This window comes from Mucor velutinosus (assembly GCF_035048745.1).
Source record: "Mucor velutinosus strain NIH1002 chromosome Unknown tig00000041, whole genome shotgun sequence".
NCBI classification, from domain to species: Eukaryota; Fungi; Mucoromycota; class Mucoromycetes; order Mucorales; family Mucoraceae; genus Mucor; species Mucor velutinosus.
Genome location: NW_027041905.1, coordinates 814,122 through 833,288, shown reverse-complemented (window position 1 = coordinate 833,288; position 19,167 = coordinate 814,122). Strand labels below are relative to the sequence as shown.

General features: G+C 41.9%; 8 protein-coding genes across 8 annotated transcripts; 5 read left to right on the top strand and 3 right to left on the bottom strand.

The window, feature by feature from the left end:
* Positions 1–70: 70 nt before the first annotated feature.
* Positions 71–2,410, top strand: CKB1_1 (casein kinase 2 regulatory subunit; the record flags this gene model as incomplete). Its single annotated transcript, XM_064819858.1, has 5 exons — positions 71–234; positions 288–407; positions 471–552; positions 615–1,286; positions 1,352–2,410. The coding sequence occupies 5 exons, from the start codon at positions 71–73 to the stop codon at positions 2,408–2,410; spliced, it is 2,097 nt and encodes a 698-aa protein (XP_064683778.1).
* A 969-nt stretch (positions 2,411–3,379) lies between these two features.
* Positions 3,380–4,933, top strand: ATC70_000441 (uncharacterized protein; the record flags this gene model as incomplete). The annotated part of the gene is made up of 1 exon (XM_064819857.1): positions 3,380–4,933. One exon carries the CDS (start codon positions 3,380–3,382, stop codon positions 4,931–4,933), a length of 1,554 nt encoding a protein of 517 aa, XP_064683777.1.
* Positions 4,934–5,102: 169 nt separating this feature from the next.
* FRS2 (Phenylalanyl-tRNA synthetase, beta subunit, cytoplasmic) lies at positions 5,103–8,813 on the top strand (the record flags this gene model as incomplete). Its single annotated transcript, XM_064819856.1, has 1 exon — positions 5,103–8,813. One exon carries the CDS (start codon positions 5,103–5,105, stop codon positions 8,811–8,813), a length of 3,711 nt encoding a protein of 1,236 aa, XP_064683776.1.
* Positions 8,814–10,849: 2,036 nt separating this feature from the next.
* Positions 10,850–11,967, bottom strand: KAR3 (kinesin-like nuclear fusion protein; the record flags this gene model as incomplete). The annotated part of the gene is made up of 2 exons (XM_064819855.1): positions 10,850–11,778; positions 11,841–11,967. The coding sequence occupies 2 exons, from the start codon at positions 11,965–11,967 to the stop codon at positions 10,850–10,852; spliced, it is 1,056 nt and encodes a 351-aa protein (XP_064683775.1).
* Positions 11,968–12,359: 392 nt separating this feature from the next.
* Positions 12,360–13,142, top strand: ATC70_000438 (uncharacterized protein; the record flags this gene model as incomplete). Its single annotated transcript, XM_064819854.1, has 1 exon — positions 12,360–13,142. The coding sequence occupies one exon, from the start codon at positions 12,360–12,362 to the stop codon at positions 13,140–13,142; it is 783 nt and encodes a 260-aa protein (XP_064683774.1).
* A 595-nt stretch (positions 13,143–13,737) lies between these two features.
* On the bottom strand, positions 13,738–15,459 carry ATC70_000437 (uncharacterized protein; the record flags this gene model as incomplete). The annotated part of the gene is made up of 1 exon (XM_064819853.1): positions 13,738–15,459. One exon carries the CDS (start codon positions 15,457–15,459, stop codon positions 13,738–13,740), a length of 1,722 nt encoding a protein of 573 aa, XP_064683773.1.
* A 459-nt stretch (positions 15,460–15,918) lies between these two features.
* On the bottom strand, positions 15,919–16,760 carry EXO1_2 (Rad2 nuclease; the record flags this gene model as incomplete). Its single annotated transcript, XM_064819852.1, has 2 exons — positions 15,919–16,685; positions 16,745–16,760. The coding sequence occupies 2 exons, from the start codon at positions 16,758–16,760 to the stop codon at positions 15,919–15,921; spliced, it is 783 nt and encodes a 260-aa protein (XP_064683772.1).
* A 903-nt stretch (positions 16,761–17,663) lies between these two features.
* Positions 17,664–19,048, top strand: ATC70_000435 (uncharacterized protein; the record flags this gene model as incomplete). Its single annotated transcript, XM_064819851.1, has 4 exons — positions 17,664–17,697; positions 18,004–18,018; positions 18,083–18,170; positions 18,235–19,048. 4 exons carry the CDS (start codon positions 17,664–17,666, stop codon positions 19,046–19,048), a joined length of 951 nt encoding a protein of 316 aa, XP_064683771.1.
* Between the last annotated feature and the right edge of the window lie 119 nt (positions 19,049–19,167).

Here is a 19,167-nt window from a genome sequence, read left to right as displayed (position 1 = left end):
TTTATCACTCATTAAATCATAAATACAAAACAAAAAAGAATATAAGCTTACATTGAAACACTTTCTCACCATGACAAGCATTGGCGTACTTTTGCAATCAATTGACCGTAATCAAAGAACCATCAAATTCTCAGAATACAAAGGTAAAACTGTTGCCATTGATGGTGATGACTTTCTTCTTGATGGAGCTTCCCGTGCTGCTTTGGAGCCTGTATGGAATCATTCCGCCAATTCGTAAGTATTAATATCTATTCCGTTGATCTTATATTAACAAGATTTCCCTGCAGATATAACGACTATTTGCTGGAATTTACTCAATTGCTTGAAGAAAATGGTGTAACACCTATTGTGGTCTTTGGCGGTCTCACTCTCCCTTTCAAGCAAAGCATGAATTATGAATATCGCAAGTAAGTTTTGGTAGGGCAATCAAGTAACCATATCATTGTCATTGATCATGTATTTGGATTTAGAGCCCGTCAAGCTGCATTAAACAGTGGTAGCCACCTGGGACCAGTAACCATCTCAGAAGACATGGCCATTGCCACTATTACAGTAAGTATTCTCCCCTTTTTTTTTTTGGATGGTTTATATCTTTTACTGACTTTACTCTGCAGAAATTGATGGAAAAGAAGATTAAATGCATTGTAGCACCATGCGAAACTAGTGCTCAACTGACATACTTGGCAAAGACAGGCAAGGTGGATGCTGTCGTCTCTGAGGACCCTGAGCTCTTGGCTTTTGGTTGTCCAAAGTTTATTCACAAGAGTTTTATCTCTGGAGAATATATCGAGTTCTGCATGGATAGAGCATTCAATGACAACAGAAGCAATTTTCGAGCATACGGTGCTGACACTTTTCGACACATCTGTATTTTATCTTTAGCCGGCTGTAATTACCTGCTTAACGCTGAAAGTGCTATCTTCAGAGCATTACTGAGAGTGTATGAAGGCAACAACAACAGCACTGATCAAGTATTACGTGTCTTGCAGAAGCTATTCAAGGAAAAACTCCTTCTGGACTATCTCAAAAACTTTCACATGACAGATCTTGGTTTCACGTATCAATGGGTCTACGATATGGACAAAAAGAACTACGTGCGCCTGAATCCACTTCCACCCAATTGTTCGGAGGAAGATGTCAAGTTGCTGGGCAAAACCCCAACCGTACAAGACTCCATCAAGTTCATTGTCAACGAGATCGCCCCCAAGAGCAAGCCTTTAAATTTAAAAGAGCGTATCACAGAAAAGTTTCTCGCTTACGCTAAATCAGTAAAAGAGAATATTATGGTAGGTGTTGCGCCAACAAGCTGCTTAAAAGTGCCCACCAAACTAACGGCGTACATCTTTTGTAGCCTTCACATTTAGGAACACCATTCTCAGCGGCAGCACCCAAATCACAAAAGTCACCTAAATCATCTACATCATCAGCATCTAGAATGGGACCCAAACGAGTGCTTTCTGAATTGAGTAATGTTACCACAGTATCAGTGTCAGTGGCCACAACAGCTGGAGAGTTCTTTGCATCAACCTCTGCGCAAGCCTCATCACACTTGCCTAGACCCACAGTGGCAACACCTAAAGAGTCAACTGCTGCATGTCCTTCATTCTCACTACCTCCTTCAGTTGAACAACCTTTGATGCCTTTAACTGAAGCAAGCACAACTTCAACTCATGACGATCCCATCTCTCCTCCTCATGTCCCACCAACGAAAGATGAGATGCCTGACACTACCACAGTATCTATCAACAATATCAACGCAAGCGTTTCTAAAGTATCGCAGGACACAAATCAAACATCAAGTGGCCAAACATGCGAGAGAAACAACCCATCTCCACCCTTGTCGCCACCTACAGCTACACCCATCAAAGAGAATACGGCTTCATATAATCAACATACCGGGGCCAAGCCCTTGGCTGACAAATCGGCTCAACCTGTGAAAATAACACCACCACCATCTCATTATATACCAAACATTGCACATATCAACCCCTCTACAAACAATATAGCTACATCCATCAAACAGACAGCAATCCCTACTCAACAAGACACCCTAGCCAGGCCCAATGCCAGTGAATTATCTCAAGCTGTGAACATGACGCCATCATCTGATCACGTATCTTACAATGCTCACGTTAACTTTTCAACGAGCAATACAACTATAGCGGCAACTATAACGGCCATCAAGCTATCTCAAAATGCGTCAAATGGTGGTGGAGAGGAGAACGGTAACAATAATAGCAGCAAATACGATATGCGTGATCCCTATTACAACAATCCAAACTACTTTATCCCAACAAATATGGCGTCAAGGTCTAATAACGAGAAATCCAAGAAAAGATCGTTTGATCAGACAGAGCATAGTGTTTCCACGATGCAAGGCAACAGTCGCAAAAAGCACCATCCTCGTTGAATCTACGTATAAAGTCAAGGTTCAATTGATTAATGAATAAGAAATAATCATAGCTACAATAGTTCAGTATAGCCAAATATTACTTATGATTCTTGAAATTAAATAAATGAGTATTCATAGTTTTTTTTTTTTTATGTTTTTATTATTATTATTATTATTATTATTATTATTATTATTATTTGCTTAGATTGTCCATTTTCAGCAAAATCTTACTGCAGACATGTTTCGCAGCCCATGAATCATCAATATCCAGACTAACGTTATTAAATATAGAATGCAAGGAAAATAGTATGGTTAACGATAATGTTATGTAATTTACCACCTACTTTCCATACGCTTCAAAATATCAAGTTGAACAGCTAATAACTAGCCAATCAACGGTGTCCTTTGCTATAACCAAATCAATATTTTTTATGCAGCATTTACGTTATTATAAGACTTCTGGTTCACTACATCCTCCGTACGAGTCGCATTTTCTGGCGGCAGAACAGTGATACCCATTCGCGGATGCTGCTCTTGAGATGGCGACACAGAGCTGACCATGCGTAAACACAGGACTTTTATGAGATCTACAGCGATTTGAGAGATTATCATTGCAAAAGACACCTATATAGGGAAAAACTTGCAATAAAACCAAATAAAAAAGAATTCAAGCTAATCGATTGTTCTTTCAAATTCATGATCCCCAATTAATCAGCATCGCAATCATCATTGCCATCAACAGAAAGACATTTAGGTCAGCCAGCAGCAATGCCGCCGCCAAAATTCATTCAAACTCCATTTATTTTTTTCTGCTTAAGATTGGACGGATTTTGTCTTTTTACGACTTCTTTAATCTATTTTAAAAGCATTTTGGACATAGTTCGACCTATTCTGGCAAACTTTTTGTGAATCTATTCTGCTCATCCTTTAAACGTTTTTGGATCGATCTATTTTGCAATCTATTTTGTATCCTATCATCTTTTGAATATGTCTGACACTAGTCATATTCATCATTCTCCCTCTCAACCCGACGCTGAGACCCCTCTGCTGTGGACTCATGTAGTCGGCTCAAAACGCAAAGGCAACAGCAAGAAACAGCAATCCATTGCTTCTTTCAATCCTACGCTCATCCAACGACCAGTTACGGAGGCAGAGGCATCTCAACAGGCCATCAATGGAGAGGCCTCTTCAGGACCTATGGCTGTCATACGTCCATTCCTCAAGGGTATCGAGGAGGATTCGGTTTTCATCGATCTGACACCTGTCAAAGATCGTAATCTATTGAACAAGGCCCTTCTCAAGTTCAATGAAGCTACAACCAACTCTGAACTTTATGAAGACTTTCTTGGTTACCGTAGCAAACCAAGACATTACCTTGGCCATGCTTTTCTCGAGACAATGTGGCTGCCTGAGTGTGTAGGACGCACCACACTCATCAACGACGGCATTACCCTGGAAGATGGTACCTATTTGAGGGGCTTTCCATCCTACCCTGGCGATGCCACCATTGTCAAGTTGACATTACAGAATCTCCCTTTCTTGCCAGCTTTGCAACTCAAGGAGGAAATGGCGACTCGTCTCTCCCGATATGGTGATGTCCTGGATCATGGCATCTCAAGAACTAATGGCATCTTCCAAGGTGAAGGTTATGCTACGCTTAACCTTACTGTGCCTTCCTCCCCTGATTATGCCTGTGATGAATTGCACCCCGAAGACAAGCCCTGCCCTGGTCATCGACACCTGGAGAAACTCAGCCGAGTGATGATCTGGGATCCTCGTTCAGCCGATCAGCGAATGGTTCTGCTGCAATGGGACAAGATGCCCAACTTTTGCCGTATCTGTCATAGTGCCGATCATTGTAGGGCGGATTGCCCTGAGTACAAGAAGTGGATCCAGTGCTACCACTGTGATGAATATGGTCATGTGGAGTACAACTGTCCCCGTAATACAAGTCCAAACAAAGTCCGTGCGGTAGACAGTAAGGCTGCTTCGAAGCCCCGAAAAGTGTCTCAGGAGGCAAAGAGCGGTACATCATCTGGTAAGAAGAAAGCCGCTCCCAAGGTCTCCAAAGCTCCTCCAGTAGCTGCTGGTGCTGGTGCTGGTTCTGGTACTCCTGGTGGTGATACTGCTGGTGGTGGGTCTCCCGGTGGTGGTGATTCTGGTGTTGTTCCAGGTAACAATCAAGGTGATGGCCAAGGTGGTGCCCAAGATGTGGTCCACAGCGGCGTACAAGGTGGTGCTGATAGCCAAACCATTGCTCAAAAGCAAGGTGCTGATAGGGATGCCGACATGGACGAGCTCCCTCTGGCTCAAGACTCTGACAATACCACTGGTACTGAGTCTACTGATACTGAAATGGGTGAATCTCCTGCCAATCCTACTAGTGCATCCGAGAATGCGCTGGATCACCCAGTGAAGAAAATAGGTAAATTTGATGGTGCGGATGATTTTACTTCTGCCAAGCAACAGGCTGCAGTTACAGCAGCAGCACAGGGACAACAACAAGGCTTGACAGGCCCACCCTCACCATCTCAACATTAATATGATGAATTTACAACATACAGTGAAAATTGCCACCCTCAATTGCCGTGGCCTCAAAAAAATAGATAACCCAAAAAAAAGACAACAATTTATTAGATACCTTAGAACACTAGGCTATGATATCTTAGTGTTCCAAGAAACACATGCAACAGACTCCACTATTATAGACATGCTCAATACACAATTCAACACCAAGTCGAGTCTTTGGACTCCACATTGCGGCATTATATCACTTAACACCAATTATACACTTCAACACATCTCAGAAGGCATTGATGGCGGTCGTTTTATTTTGGCCTCCCTTCACCTTACTCGAGATGTACAACTTTTAGCAACAACACCACCAATAGCAACTCTACTCAACATTTACGGTCGAGCGTCAGCTCACACCGAACGCACAGCATTTTATTCAGAATTACTTGATATACCAATTGTCAAGGACACTATCACTAATACAACAAACACTATCTTTATAATGGGCGATTTCAACTATCAATACAAGGATCGGCGAACTGATGGCTCTCTCATCAGTGCACCTGTGATATGGACTGATCTTTTGGATGATTATTACATTGATGTATTTGGGGATGACAAGCACAACACCTGGCATAGTGGCAGAAATGCTGGGATTTTGGATTATATCTTTTGTAGCTCCAATGCTCATCACCTTGTAACTAGTACTAGTCAACAATACCTCTCTCCGGAGTGGACTGATCATGAGCTTTTGGGGTTCTCCTATCAATTTCAAGATTCCAATGGTCGTGGCCCTGGTGTCTGGAAGGCTAATCCCTACTTGGCTCGCAACAAAGATTTTCGCAAGGCACTGGCGGAATTCCTCATTGGCAGTGAGGAACGAAGAGCAGGTATCAAGCGGTTTACATCTCCCCAACAACAATGGGATTGGATCAAAGCAGAGGTCAAGTTATTCATCAAGCAGTATCAAATTGAGGATTTGAACTGGAGGAAGAAACAACTACATCGACTGCTTTCAAAGAGGAACAAGATGATGAGACATAAGAAGCATCGAGGATTGATATTTCAGGGATTGGACTCCATCAACCAGCAAATTCAGTCCCTGCAGCACTCAATTGCAGAAATAGAAATCTTGAAGGCAGGCAAGTTCTATCGTGAACATGGTGAGAAATCACCCGGATTCCTCAAGCGCTCTGCGGTGTCTCGAGAGAACCGTCGGTCCATTGTGGCGCTGCGAGACCCCTCTACGGGTTCAATGTGTCAGGCACAGGATGGCATATCTGCCATTGCAACTGATTTTTACACTGCATTATTCACACCAGAGGCTCTAGATTCAACAGCACTCAGTACCGTGATTCGAAGCATCCCTCAGCACTTAAAGATCAGCAGCGAACAACAGGAGGAACTGATGTTGCCGATTGATGTAGACGAGCTCTTGGCCGACAGCAAACACACTCGACGCCTTAGCAGCCCTGGCCCGGATGGCTTGCCATATGAGATTTTGTACCTGATCATGAAATTCCCACCATTTCATTCACTCATCAACCTAGTCTACAATGAAGCACTGACGAAGGGTAAGTTTCCGCCATCTTGGAACGAATCTGTCATGTGTTTGCTCTACAAGAAGGGTGATCCGGCTGAAATGAAGAACTACCGTCCTCTGTCTCTGGCCAATTCGGATTACAAGCTGTTCACTCGCAACATCAATCGTCGTATCATGGCTGTCTCTTCTCAATTGATTAGTCGCCATCAGCTTGGATTTATTCCTGGACGCTTTATTGCTGAAAATGGCATGATCTGTCAACTGATCATGGAAGATGCTCAAAGGAAATGGACAATTGCGGAACAACAGGATGACGACCCCACCTTTCGCAACTTGGATGCAGATATCGGTCTTTTGTTGGATCAAGAAAAGGCCTACGATCGTGTGAATTTGGACTATCTCAAAAAAGTCTTGACAAAGTTTGGGTTTCCTCGTCCCCTCATCAAGTGCATATACAAACTGATGGGCGACAATCTCATACGAATTAATCTGAATGGCCATATGTCAACAGAGGTTGCCAAGCTGCGTGGACTCAAGCAAGGAGATCCTCTCTCGCCTATCCTGTACAACCTGGCCTTCGAACCCTTTTTACTGGCAATCTTGCATGATCGTCAATTTCACGGATACACGATGGGTACTGCTACTACCAAGTTATTGTGTTATGCGGACGATGCTTTGGTATTTGTCCATGACGCACAGGACCTGTCTCGCTTACAACTTCATATGTCTCGCTATTGTGCTGCTTCCAACGCCAAATTCAACTATGACAAGGTGCAAGCCTTTTCGGTGTCTGGTCGGGATACATGGGACATTTGGCAAGTTCCGTTATCGCATGCCCACATCACCCATCTGCATTCTGTGGAAGATGATGAACCTTTGATATATCTTGGATTTCCTCTCGTACAAAGCAGGATCCAGCGGGTCAACTTTATGGGTGCACTGACAACCAAGATCAAGACGGCCATCCAGATCCACTCTGTCCGATCCCTGTCAGTTGTTGGAAAGGCCACTGTGCTGAATTCTCTGCTTCTGTCCAAGTTATGGTACGTTCTACGTGTTACTCCTCTCACCCAGCCCGATGTCAAGCAGCTGCGGTCACTGGCAATTCTTTTCTTGAGAAAGAACATTTTCCCTGTCATTCCTTGGAAAACATGGATTCTCCCAAAAGACAAAGGTGGACTGGGTGTTGTCGACATCCAAACTCAAGCTTCGGCTCTGTATTTTCGTTGGCTACATCCGTTGCTGGTATATGATCAATCTGTCATTGATGCCCACCCGGTGTCCTACCTTCTCAGTTACCATCTACGCAACATGAATGGATACCAGTATCACCATATTCCGCTCCTCTTCCCCTTTGCTCGTCGCAATCAGGGTTTGAAAACACAGCGCACGGGAACTGTCGATATGTTATATCGTGCAGTCGACTATCTTCCCAAGTCGTATGAAGCTGCTCGGATCAATACTGCTACTGCCATGGCTCTCCCACTACAGGCTGCCTTCTATGTCCCTCCATCCTCTTCACTGGTGGTTCCTCGTCGAGTCAAAGCGATGATGGTTTCTGATGTGTTTCAATATGATGCTCGGCTCAACTTTGTTCATTGGAAAGATACTCGTGACCCTTCCCTCCTCAATTGGAAACGTGCTCCTTCTACAGTGTTCAAAGGTCTTGCGTCTGCCCAGCTGAAATTTCAACCCTACTTCCATCCAGTGTGTAGTCCTGCTCCCCTGGTTGATTCTGATGTCTCCTTTGCGCCTCTAGTGCATCAATTTTGTCTACACGATGGCCAACCCCTTGGAAATGCTCAGGCTTCGGCCAAAACATTTCGTCTGTCCGTGCTGTCGTCGATGGAACAACCCTTGGCCTTGCAGAATGTCTCAGCTTCTCATTGGAAATTCTTTTGGTCCCTGTCTCTTACCTACATTCAACGTAATGTGATATACCGGCTCATCACAGGCTGTATCCCTTCTCGAAGCAGGTTACACTACATGATGCCTGGAGTCTTCGAGTCTCACAATTGTTCTGTCTGCTTGTCTCCCAATGAAACTGCCAGCCACCTGCTCTTTGACTGTCCATCCAAAGAAAAGGTATGGCTAGGCGTCATTTTTGAATTCCTATGGCCCACGACGTCCATCACTGACATCAAAGAGGCTCTTCTGTCCCTGGACTTTTCGGATATCTGGTACTCCCAAGTCAAAGGCATCCATCCTTACAGAATCCTACTTATCACCCTGTCTCAAATATGGCTAGCCCATATGCGCTTTGTTTTTGACAACATCATCCTTGTCCCTGAGGCGATTCTGGTGAATGTCCGCTCCACTGTTCGCCAGACAGTGGATGAGGATCAAATCCATTCCCTCTTGTAGTTTTGATAGTTTCGATAGTTCTGCTTAGTTTAGTTTAGTTAATATTTCACCTTCTTTTTATTATCTCTTTTTTAATTGCACCCGCCTCTTCACTTCGACCCAGTACTCCTAGTGTACGCGGCTCAATCAATAAACAAAATTTAAAAAAAAAAAAAATCTATTTTAAGGTATTTGACTATATAAACTGTGATGATCACCCTACGCTTCCTAATACACTCTTGGAGTACTTTTCAAGGCGCTTCCAATAATGCCAAGTAAGATACATGTTTTAACTGAACTTAATAAGCAATCCCAAAAGATCTGGGACAAGGTTTTTGGCCAAAATGTCGAAATTTTGCATATGAACACCTCATAAAAGTAGTTTCAGAGGTGGCTTTGGATCGAGAGAAACATTTTGATCCAATATATACCATAGTAAAAGTCTTCATTTTCAAGGTAAAAAATGTGATCGTTTGATTTTTGATGAAAACCATGAGGTACCCCTCATGGTTTTTGGTCGATTTGGCCATGTTTTTTTTTGGCCGAAAAAGTTGAGCAAAGATGTCAGGAAGTTACTACTACTCAAGTACAATTGTTTGGCGTCATTCCGGTGACTCATAAAGATCTACATGCCAAGATATGAAGGCTTGAAAGCTGTCAAATTTGGTTATGTATTGCTTTATAGAGTTTATTTACACGGCATAAATCACATCTTTGGTAGTTGGAACTTATTAGAAAGGCAGTTCTGTAGCTTGCGCAATTTTTAATTCGAATAAGAGGCATATTGATTTTGGTAAAGCTAATTCATGCAAATCTTGTTGCGTTATGTTGCCGGTAAGCTTATTAGCAATGGAAATAAAAACTCGAATTTGCTGCTTATTAGATACTATGGTTTTGAACCTTCGCTTCGCTGCAATCAAGCCCTCATATAAATCAATGTTACCAAGTGTTGGATTAGACGCCTGATTACCATGGCTTTGCACTTTTGATTTGCTACGGTATAACCCCCTATAACTCAATGCTACCCAATGTTGGATTAGATGCTTAGTTGTCATAGGCTTTACACCTTTGCTTCGCTATGGTAAACCTCCCCTATAAATCAATGTTATCCAGTGTTGAATTAGATGCATTATTATGTTCTTGGTGGAGAGGCTGAGCCCCTCCTCCGAACCCCCTCCCCATTGCAGGCTTTGCCGGTAGCTTTATTCACCTTTGCCCGGCTCTCAATAATGGATATGATTGGCCTGTCTATTTTTTTTTTTCATAGTTTTCCAGTATATATATTTTAGATTAGTGATAGTGATTAGTGATGTGTGGTTGGTTACGACATATTTCGAAATATACAACATTTGAAATAATGGACGTATCCGCTAAACTAGCGGGAAAAGGGATGAATTATAAAGCAGAAGAGCCCGTTTCGGTAAGCGGTAGACAATGTCGTATTAGGAATTTTTTTTTGCTATAACATAATGTTATAGCAAATAGGAGTACAAAATAGCATTTCAGGGACTTAGCGAACTGGTGTGTCTGCTATAACATAATGTTATAGCAAATAAGAGTACTATAACATTTGGTTATAGCAAATAAGAGTACAAAGTTGCTATAACATTTGGTTATAGCAAATAAGAGTACTATAACATAATGTTATAGCAAATAGAAGTACTATAACATAATGTTATAGCAAATAAGAGTACTATAACATAATGTTATAGCAAATAAGAGTACGAAATTGCTATAACATTTGGTTATAGCAAAGGACACTGTTGATTGGCTAGTTATTAGCTGTTCAACTAGATATTTCAAAAATTATAATGTGTTGTTATAGCTGTTGTTATAGCTAAAAAAATTGATGGCAGACGGCGTCAAATCGTTTAAGCGATTTCCTTTTAATGCTACAACAACGCCTCTCTGCTTCTTTACGTCTTCTCTGCGCAATTTATACGCTCAACTATCAAGCAATCCTTCGTTGGTTCTTAATGCCTAGAATACTTTTTTTTTTCCTAATTTTTTAACTATGACAAGGGGAACATATCAATAACTAATATCAGAAATTCAATTTAAAATGATGACTGTCTTGCTCCGGAAGGTGATGGTGATGAGGACGCTACTACAGGTGTTCTCTGTTGTTGTTCAGTTTGCTTTTGCTTTTGCTTTTGCTTTTTCATAGCGCGGTGATAAGCACTTTGAGCACTTTTGTACGACTTATACTGCTCAAAGCGGCCCAGTATTTTCCACTGTTGGAATTGAGCTTTCCATGGTATGTGTCCGTTTTTGTCCACTTGTTGCTCAGCAAATTCGAAATCGGATAATGGATTCTCTAAGCGTCGCTTTTGTGCTATTCCATCGACATACGCAATGACATTACTCAAAATGTTTACGGCTGTTTCAATACGCACGCCAACAGGTTGATCTTGATTTTCAAAGGCTGCCTTTGCCTTATAGCATTCTGATTTTGATTGGGCACATACACTTTTTAATGCATGGATAGAGTTTTCGTTGTCATGGATATGGCTACCAAGTATATTTTTCATTTTGGTATACAGACAAATTAATGTTGGATCATTGCATTGCGTAAAGTTGATAAGTGATGTCTCTTGTTCAATAAGACAGTGAACAAGTACAAGTAATGGGTTTAACGGGGTTTCGTTGAGATAGGGCGCAATAGTCTCTGCATTGAAAAATAGACATGAGCTGGCCCAGCCAATACTCGACAGCTGCTTTGCGAAAGGGATACGAGAACCAGGTATTTCAGTTTCAAGTAGATATCTGGTTGTCGAATTAATCACAATTGCCACAACAATAGGGAGCTTAGACGCTTTATGTTGTCTAGAAACCGAACGCGAGTAGTCGATTAGTTGTTGATAAAAATTCATATCTGCCTTGTTTTGAATCTCGATTAGAATACGAGGTAGGTCATTAGAGCAGTTGATTGACTCGTACGCGACATCAGAGCGAGTGAAATCAATCCACTCAGTTGATCTTTTGCCTTTGGTCCTACACAAACGAAAAGAATTAGTAGCATACTAACAGGCATATTTAAGATCATACCAATAACTGCTGAGACAACAATATTAATAACATCTTGATCAGCTAACAAGAGCTTGCTCATTAAATCGGTTCCAGGCAAATACTTCCTTGGAAGAGAAAAGGTCTTGAGGTTGACGCCGTCTGCCATATTTTTTAGCTATAATAACAGTATAACACGGAAATATATGAAAAGACACAGAGCTATAACAACGCATTATAGTTTTTTCGACTATATGAAATGTGATAATCAGCCCGTACTTCCTAATACATTCTTGGAGTACGTTTCAAGGCGTTTCCAATGGTGCCGAGTAAAATAAATGTTTTGACTGAATTTATCGAGCAATTCAAGAAAATATGAAAAGCGGTTTTTGGCCAAAATGTCAAGATTTTGCATATAAAGGCCTCGCAAAAGTGGTTTCAGAGGTTGCTTTGGATCGAGAGAAACATTTTGATTCATGATATATCATAGTAAAAGTCTTCATTATCAAGGTCAAAAAACGCGATCGTTTGATTTTCAATGAAAACCATGAGGGGTACCTCATGCTTTTCATCGAAATTGACAATCAAGATCAACAACAGTTCCAGCTCATAACACGCACAGCATGCTCCAAACCCCACACATTGACAAGACTACACCGGGCCATCATCGCCCACCAGCTCACACTCCAATTATTTGTACACAACAATAGCACTGGTGACCCTGATTTCCAGCCCTTTGTCGACCCATTGATATACCAACAACAGCAGATACTGAAGCTAGCGAACAGAGATCTCCGTTTCGTCATGCTGGACATGGCAAACCTCGACGTTGGTTGTAGCTTCAGCAACCACCTCAGCAAACAACAATGGCAGACTTTCTACAAGAATAACATGCACTACTCAGCTCGCAACCTATGGTATCGAATGATACATAAACAAAGCTCCAACAAACTTGTCATGTCGCAACTCCATCTGAAACATGCTGAATCTGATGAATGTGAACTCTGTTATAAAATGGAAGACGCCAAACATCTTCTGATCAGTTGTGTCCACAAACTTGATGTATGGGACTCCTCATTCAACGAGTTCCTTGGTTACCCCAAATCTGCAGATCCACATCTTATCTACAAATCAATCACGCTCTTCAAACTGGACCGATATTTCATATACAACTTGGATATCCACATCACGATCTTTGACCTCTTGGCCACCATCATGCGTATTATCTGGAGAAACCATTATCAACAGCTTTACAACCACATGCATTTTGATTCAATCCAAATCAGCCGCCAAATCAGAACGGAAGTGTTAAGATTGTCAAATCTTAAGCAACTTTCTTACTAGATTTATCATAATAGCTTTATATATGGCAAGTCACTTTGCTCGCATGCACTTTTCCATCTCTTGGATGCATTTGTCTTATTTCTAATTATTATCCTAATAAAACAATATCATCCAAAAAAAAAAAACTTTTCATCGAAATTTAAACAATTGCGTTTTTAACCTTCAGAATAACGACTTTTACTATGGCATATATTATATCAAAATGTTTCTCTCGACCCAAGGCTAACCCTGAGATTGCTTTTGGAAGACTTCCATACTCAAAATCTCGATATTTAGGCCCAAAACCTCATTTCAAATCTTGCAAAATTGCTCGATAGTTTTGTTCAAAGCAGCTCTTGAAATTGGCACCATCGGATGCGCCTTAAAAAGACCTCTAACAAAGTATTAAGAAGTATTTTTTTTGTAGGGGAGTCGAGCGCCAGGTTTTATTTAAAGTATTAAGAAGTGTGGATTGATCAGGACAGTTTACATAGTCAAATTTGGTAAAATAGTTTTTTTTTTTGTAGGGCAATTGTATTGCTTTATTTAAAGTCCTTTTACGTACGCCTATTAGATGGGAGAGGAAAAAAGACTGGATATATATTGGGGGGACTAATTATGGAGACTGATCTAAGGTTTCTTGGAAATGTAAGGTATCTAATGAGCTACGAAGTGATGAGAGTAAAATTGATGGTAGGAAAGGTTTGTCCTGGAATGTAAACTGGTAGTGGTGATACCATATAGTTTGTAGCATGCAGGCGAAAACCTGGTAAGCAGAGAGATTCGGATAGATTGAATGATCTTGACGAGAAGGGTTGTGTTCGAAAAGAAGGAATTTCTGGAAGTTTTGGTAACTGTTTTGGGAGATGAGAGGGGGCATGTAAATGGAGAGGGCGGAAGACCAAAAGGATCGTTTGTGGGGACAGGCAAAGAGGAAGTGTTCCAATGTTTCGGTGGATGAGTGGCAGATCCTACAAAAGGGATGGTGGATATGAGGTTGCCGTTCATGAAGAATGTCTCTTGTGGCGACTTTATTATGAAGGATGCGGAACCAGGTGTTACGTGCATTCAATGGGATACGTAAGGACCAGAGACGTTTCCATTTGGCAGAGGATAAGACAGATGGAGGTTTGGGAGGAACATGGTAGGAAGGTAAGGATTTATAACCAGTGGTAGTCGCAGGGACTGGATGGAATTGTTGGAAATCTAGATTAAAGTGTGAGGAGATCATGGAGAGAAGAAGGGAGTGGAGAGAGTCAAGGGTGAGTATGGAGGAGGTGGATAATTGATCAGTAGTGGGGAGGGGACGAGGGATATTTGTGAGCATGGTGTTTAGGGTGAACGTATTGAGGAAGAGGTATTGATCATGTATGAAATTGATGGCACGGCGACTGCAGTGAGGATGGGGGAGGTGCTCAAAAGATTCTTTGAAAACAATGGTGTTGGAAGTAGAGTTGTAATCAAAGATATCAGATCCAAAGAGATCCTGACGTAGGGTGAGATGGTCAGCTAGGATGACGGAGGGTGGGGAAAAGGTGGAGGCGAAAGGATGGGAAGGGGGTAGCGCATGTTGAAGGAGGGAAGTGAAAGGGAGGCGGAGGATGACAGGAATGGGGACGGAGCAGAAGGAAAAGTTTCTAATGATAGAGTCTACGGCAATGATGATGTTGGCAACAGGACCAAAAGAGGGTAGACCAGACGGGCGACATTGAGGGAAAAGGAGTGACCAGTGGTAGGATGGGAATCGAGTGGAACCAAGACACATGGAGAGGGTGGACCGAAGGATTGGAATGGAAGGCATCAATGATGGAGAAGGTTGTGTAGGATGAAGGAGTGGATGGATCCATCGCCATTGCAGAGCTTGGGCTTGTCTCGCAGGATTGATCAGGTTCAGACCGCCCTGGGATCGAGGTAAAATGAGAGTGTCAAAAGAGAAGCGGCTGATTTTGGAGTTTCGGTTAATAAAGGAAGTGATGATTTGGCGTATCTTGTTGAATTCAGACTTGGTGAAGGTAACCAACCGAAGAACATGCCATAGTTTGGAGAGTATCAAGGAGTTCACAACGGTGACACGACCGCGGTAGGTCAGGTTCCGACAGGAATGAAGTTGACAAGAGCGACTGATGTTAGAGATGAGGGCGGAGACGAATGAAGTTCGCTGTTGACGATTGGCATGGATAGGGTAACCAAGGTATTTCAGGGCCGTTAGAGAGGAACGATCATGCCATGAAGTGATAACTTTAGAGGCCAGGAACTGAACCCAATGAGGATGGTTGCTACCAGATAGAGAGAGTGCTTCAGTTTTGTTGTAATTGAGGGAGGCATTAGAAGCAGACATATACTTTCCGAGTAGATCTTCGAGAGCAGCGAATTCTGATGGATTGTTAAGGGTTACTAAAGTATCATCCGCATAGGCGAGAACTTTGACCACTGGCGGGTGGGAGCCAGAAATGGGATCAGGAGGGAAAGAGAAGCAAATTTGGTAAAATAGATTGAATCGTGTCCAAAAAGTTTGAAAATTGACAGATCAGGACAGAATGCATAGCGGAGATTAAATCAATATTGGCTGCTAAATGGCAGTAAAAGCGATGCCCTTCACGTTTCAGTGGTTACAAATGCGTTTGGAAGCTCATGAAGGATTGTAAAAAAGTAATAACACATGAATTATTGAATAATTGAAAAGAGCCACGACCGGCTCAATCTTGTAGAACGTTTTATTACATTTGGTATTTAACAACGACGTGTCATTGAAGGAACTAGGGGGGGGGGGATATATGATTAAAAGGCGTCGTAATGTCTAAGCCGAAGGAGCAATGGATGCTCTTGTTGGAATTTCTATATTCTTTTCAATGATTTCTACGTGATTTGCAGGAAAATAACCAATCTTGCCATTCTTCAACCTTCCTTGCCACCAATCAGCATCTTCTTTTGATAAGATAGCAATAAGATCATTAGGTCGTAAAGTCAATTCATTAGAAGATTCTGCTTGGAAAGAGTATAACGCTCTTGCAAAGTCTAATTTGGTAGGCTTGGATGCTGTTAGTGCTGCAGCCGCCTCAGCTTTAACTGTTGTGCCAGTTGAAAGAGTATTCTTTTGTTCTACATCTGCTACTTGTTTCTGATGTAATTGCATGATCATAGGGACACCTATTGATACAACAAGTACGATCATCCAAGGTGTAATACTATTGCTTTTATGACTGTAAGATTCGAATTCTTTGATGGAAAATTTGGCGAGCGTAGATGATTTGACTCGGCTGCCGAGAATCTTAGATTTGAGCCAACGTAATAATGATAAAACACCAAAGACATGGCCCACAGAGTGTCGGATAGTGCGAAATTGATGTGTCAGTTGTAAAAGTGCATTAAATCCTGAATGTGTTGCCATCAATGTTGATTCAAGTGTATGGGCTAGGCCGTTGCATGTCAAGGTTAACTTTTCCATGGCCTCGAAAAGCGGTCGGGATTTGCGTTCCATGGCGTACGGCGATTCTTGTTGGTATGGGTGATGATGGTGATGTACAGAGGGGTATAATGATTGTGTGTAACTAGGATTGTAATAACCTAATGATACTGTATTAGTTTGATTTGACAGGTACAGTATGATGTGAGAGTAAAATTACCTCTAGGATAGCTCATGGTTTCGAAATGTATAATCGAAAAAGTTGAAAATGTAAAGAAAAAGGGGGGGAATGATTGAGCATTGTATTTATACCATTGGTATCACTTTTTTTTTCGAGTTGAGAAATCAAAGACATTTTCGTTGGCTATCATTCGTTTTTGCTTTGGAGAATATCGGAAGCATCGCAGATAAACTTTCTTTAGAATAGATCTGTAAAGACAAGTCTATATAACAGCAGGAAATTAACAAACACGTATACGAAGCATCTTTCTAATGAAACTGAATTGCTCTTATGTACAATACTACTTGCATTACATTGCTGGCAATTCTGTTTGTATCTTCATTATAACGGAAACGTCAAATGCCGGGATTACAATAATCAAAACATTTGATCCGGCTGATACAGGAATTTCCAATCGTATTCCAAACCCTTATTTTTTTATGAGCATCCCAGCCTATCAAATGGTTTTTTCTATGAAAAAATTTGTGCTAGAGTAATAAGATCAAAATGGATTGATAATTGCACTGCAACATGTAACAGAGCTATAATTACTGTATGATCTAGTACATTACGACATAGCTTCAGGTAGCTATGACCTTTGATCAGGTCTAGTGATAGATTTGTTGTAAATTATGAGCGTTTCTTTGCGTCTATGCTGAATAGAACCGTCATTCCATACACAATAGTTGATTGGCTGTGTTGCAATGTATCTTTTGCGAGGTAGGTGTAGTCTGCCAGTTCGAGCAAACACTGAAGCAAGCCGCACAAAATTTTTTTTTTTGCGTGTCCGCCACTACTACCCATCATTTTTTGGTTGCCTCAGTCAAATTGAAATTACGCTAGGAGGAGAGAAAAAAGAGTTGAAAGAGTTCAACAGAACAAGCATCATAGTGAATCCTTCTCTTTTCTTACTGACAACATGGATACTCTTACTCTCCGCGGAAAACTCGAAGGTGTGTAGTCTATAACATGGTGGTGAAGGTTGCTATAATGTGGATGTTGGATTTGGGATGGATGAAAAAGGATGGATGGATCGAAATTTGAAATGTTGGGATTCTGGATCCTCAACCACACTCAAAGCTACAGCAACATGTAGCTTCATCACTTTTTGATCAGTCAAGTACTAGCAACAGCACTCCCATGAATACGAGGAAACCTAAACAACATTCAGATTCGCAACCTTCATCCCATGTTTATATAACTTTGTAAGAATGTCTTTAACTCATCTCTTTTTCTACCCTCTCCTTGTCAACTCTTAGGTCACGGTAACTGGGGTAAGTTCAATGTCTAATGTGATATTTGGTACCATGCGTGTACTAACAAGCTCTTTGCCTATAGTCACTGCCATTGCCACCACTTCTGAGGCCCCTGATATGGTTTTGTCTGCCTCTCGTGACAAGACCATCATCGTCTGGAACCTCATCAGGTAAATTCTGATACTACATGTGTATTTGTGAACAGAAAATACTAAGCAAATCAACTGATTACAGAGATGAATTGAACTACGGTGTCCCCCGTAAGTCTCTTGTCGGTCACTCCCACTTTGTTGAAGATCTTGCCATCTCTTCTGACGGTCAATTCGCCTTGTCCGCCTCTTGGGATCAAACTCTCCGTCTCTGGGACCTCAACAGCGGTACCACCACCCGCCGTTTCGTTGGCCACACCAACGATGTCCTCTCCGTTTCCTTCTCTGCCGATAACCGTCAAATCGTTTCTGGTTCTCGTGATAAGTCTATCAAGTTGTGGAACACCCTCGGTGAGTGCAAGTATAACATCACTGAAGATGGTCACTCCGAATGGGTTTCTTGTGTTCGTTTCTCTCCTAACCCTGCTAATCCTCTCATCGTCTCCGGTGGTTGGGATAAGCTCGTCAAGGTCTGGGATTTGACCAAGATGAAGTTGAGAACCAACTTCATTGGTCACAACGGTTATGTCAACACTGTTACCATCTCCCCCGATGGTTCTCTCTGTGCCTCTGCTGGTAAGGATGGTGTTGTCATGCTCTGGGATTTGAACGATGCCAAGCATCTCTACTCTCTCGAAGCTGGATCTCTCGTCCACGCTCTTACCTTCTCTCCCAACCGTTACTGGCTCTGTGCTGCTACCGCCAACGGTATCAAGATCTGGGATCTCGAGTCCAAGTCTATTGTTGATGAGCTCCGTCCTGAGTTCCCTCAATTGGGTAAGAGAAAGAACCCTGATCCCGACTGTTTGTCTGTTTGCTGGAGCGCTGATGGTGCCACTCTCTTCTCTGGTTACTCTGATAACATCATCCGTGTCTGGCAAGTCACCCGTACTCTCTAAGTATCTTGCTCTCCATCTTGTCTAGATCTTTAGAAAGCACACATATCATTGTTTTTCTTTTTTTAAAAACTTAATAAAGTAATGAAAACGTCCATTTTTTGTATTTGCATGATTGTATT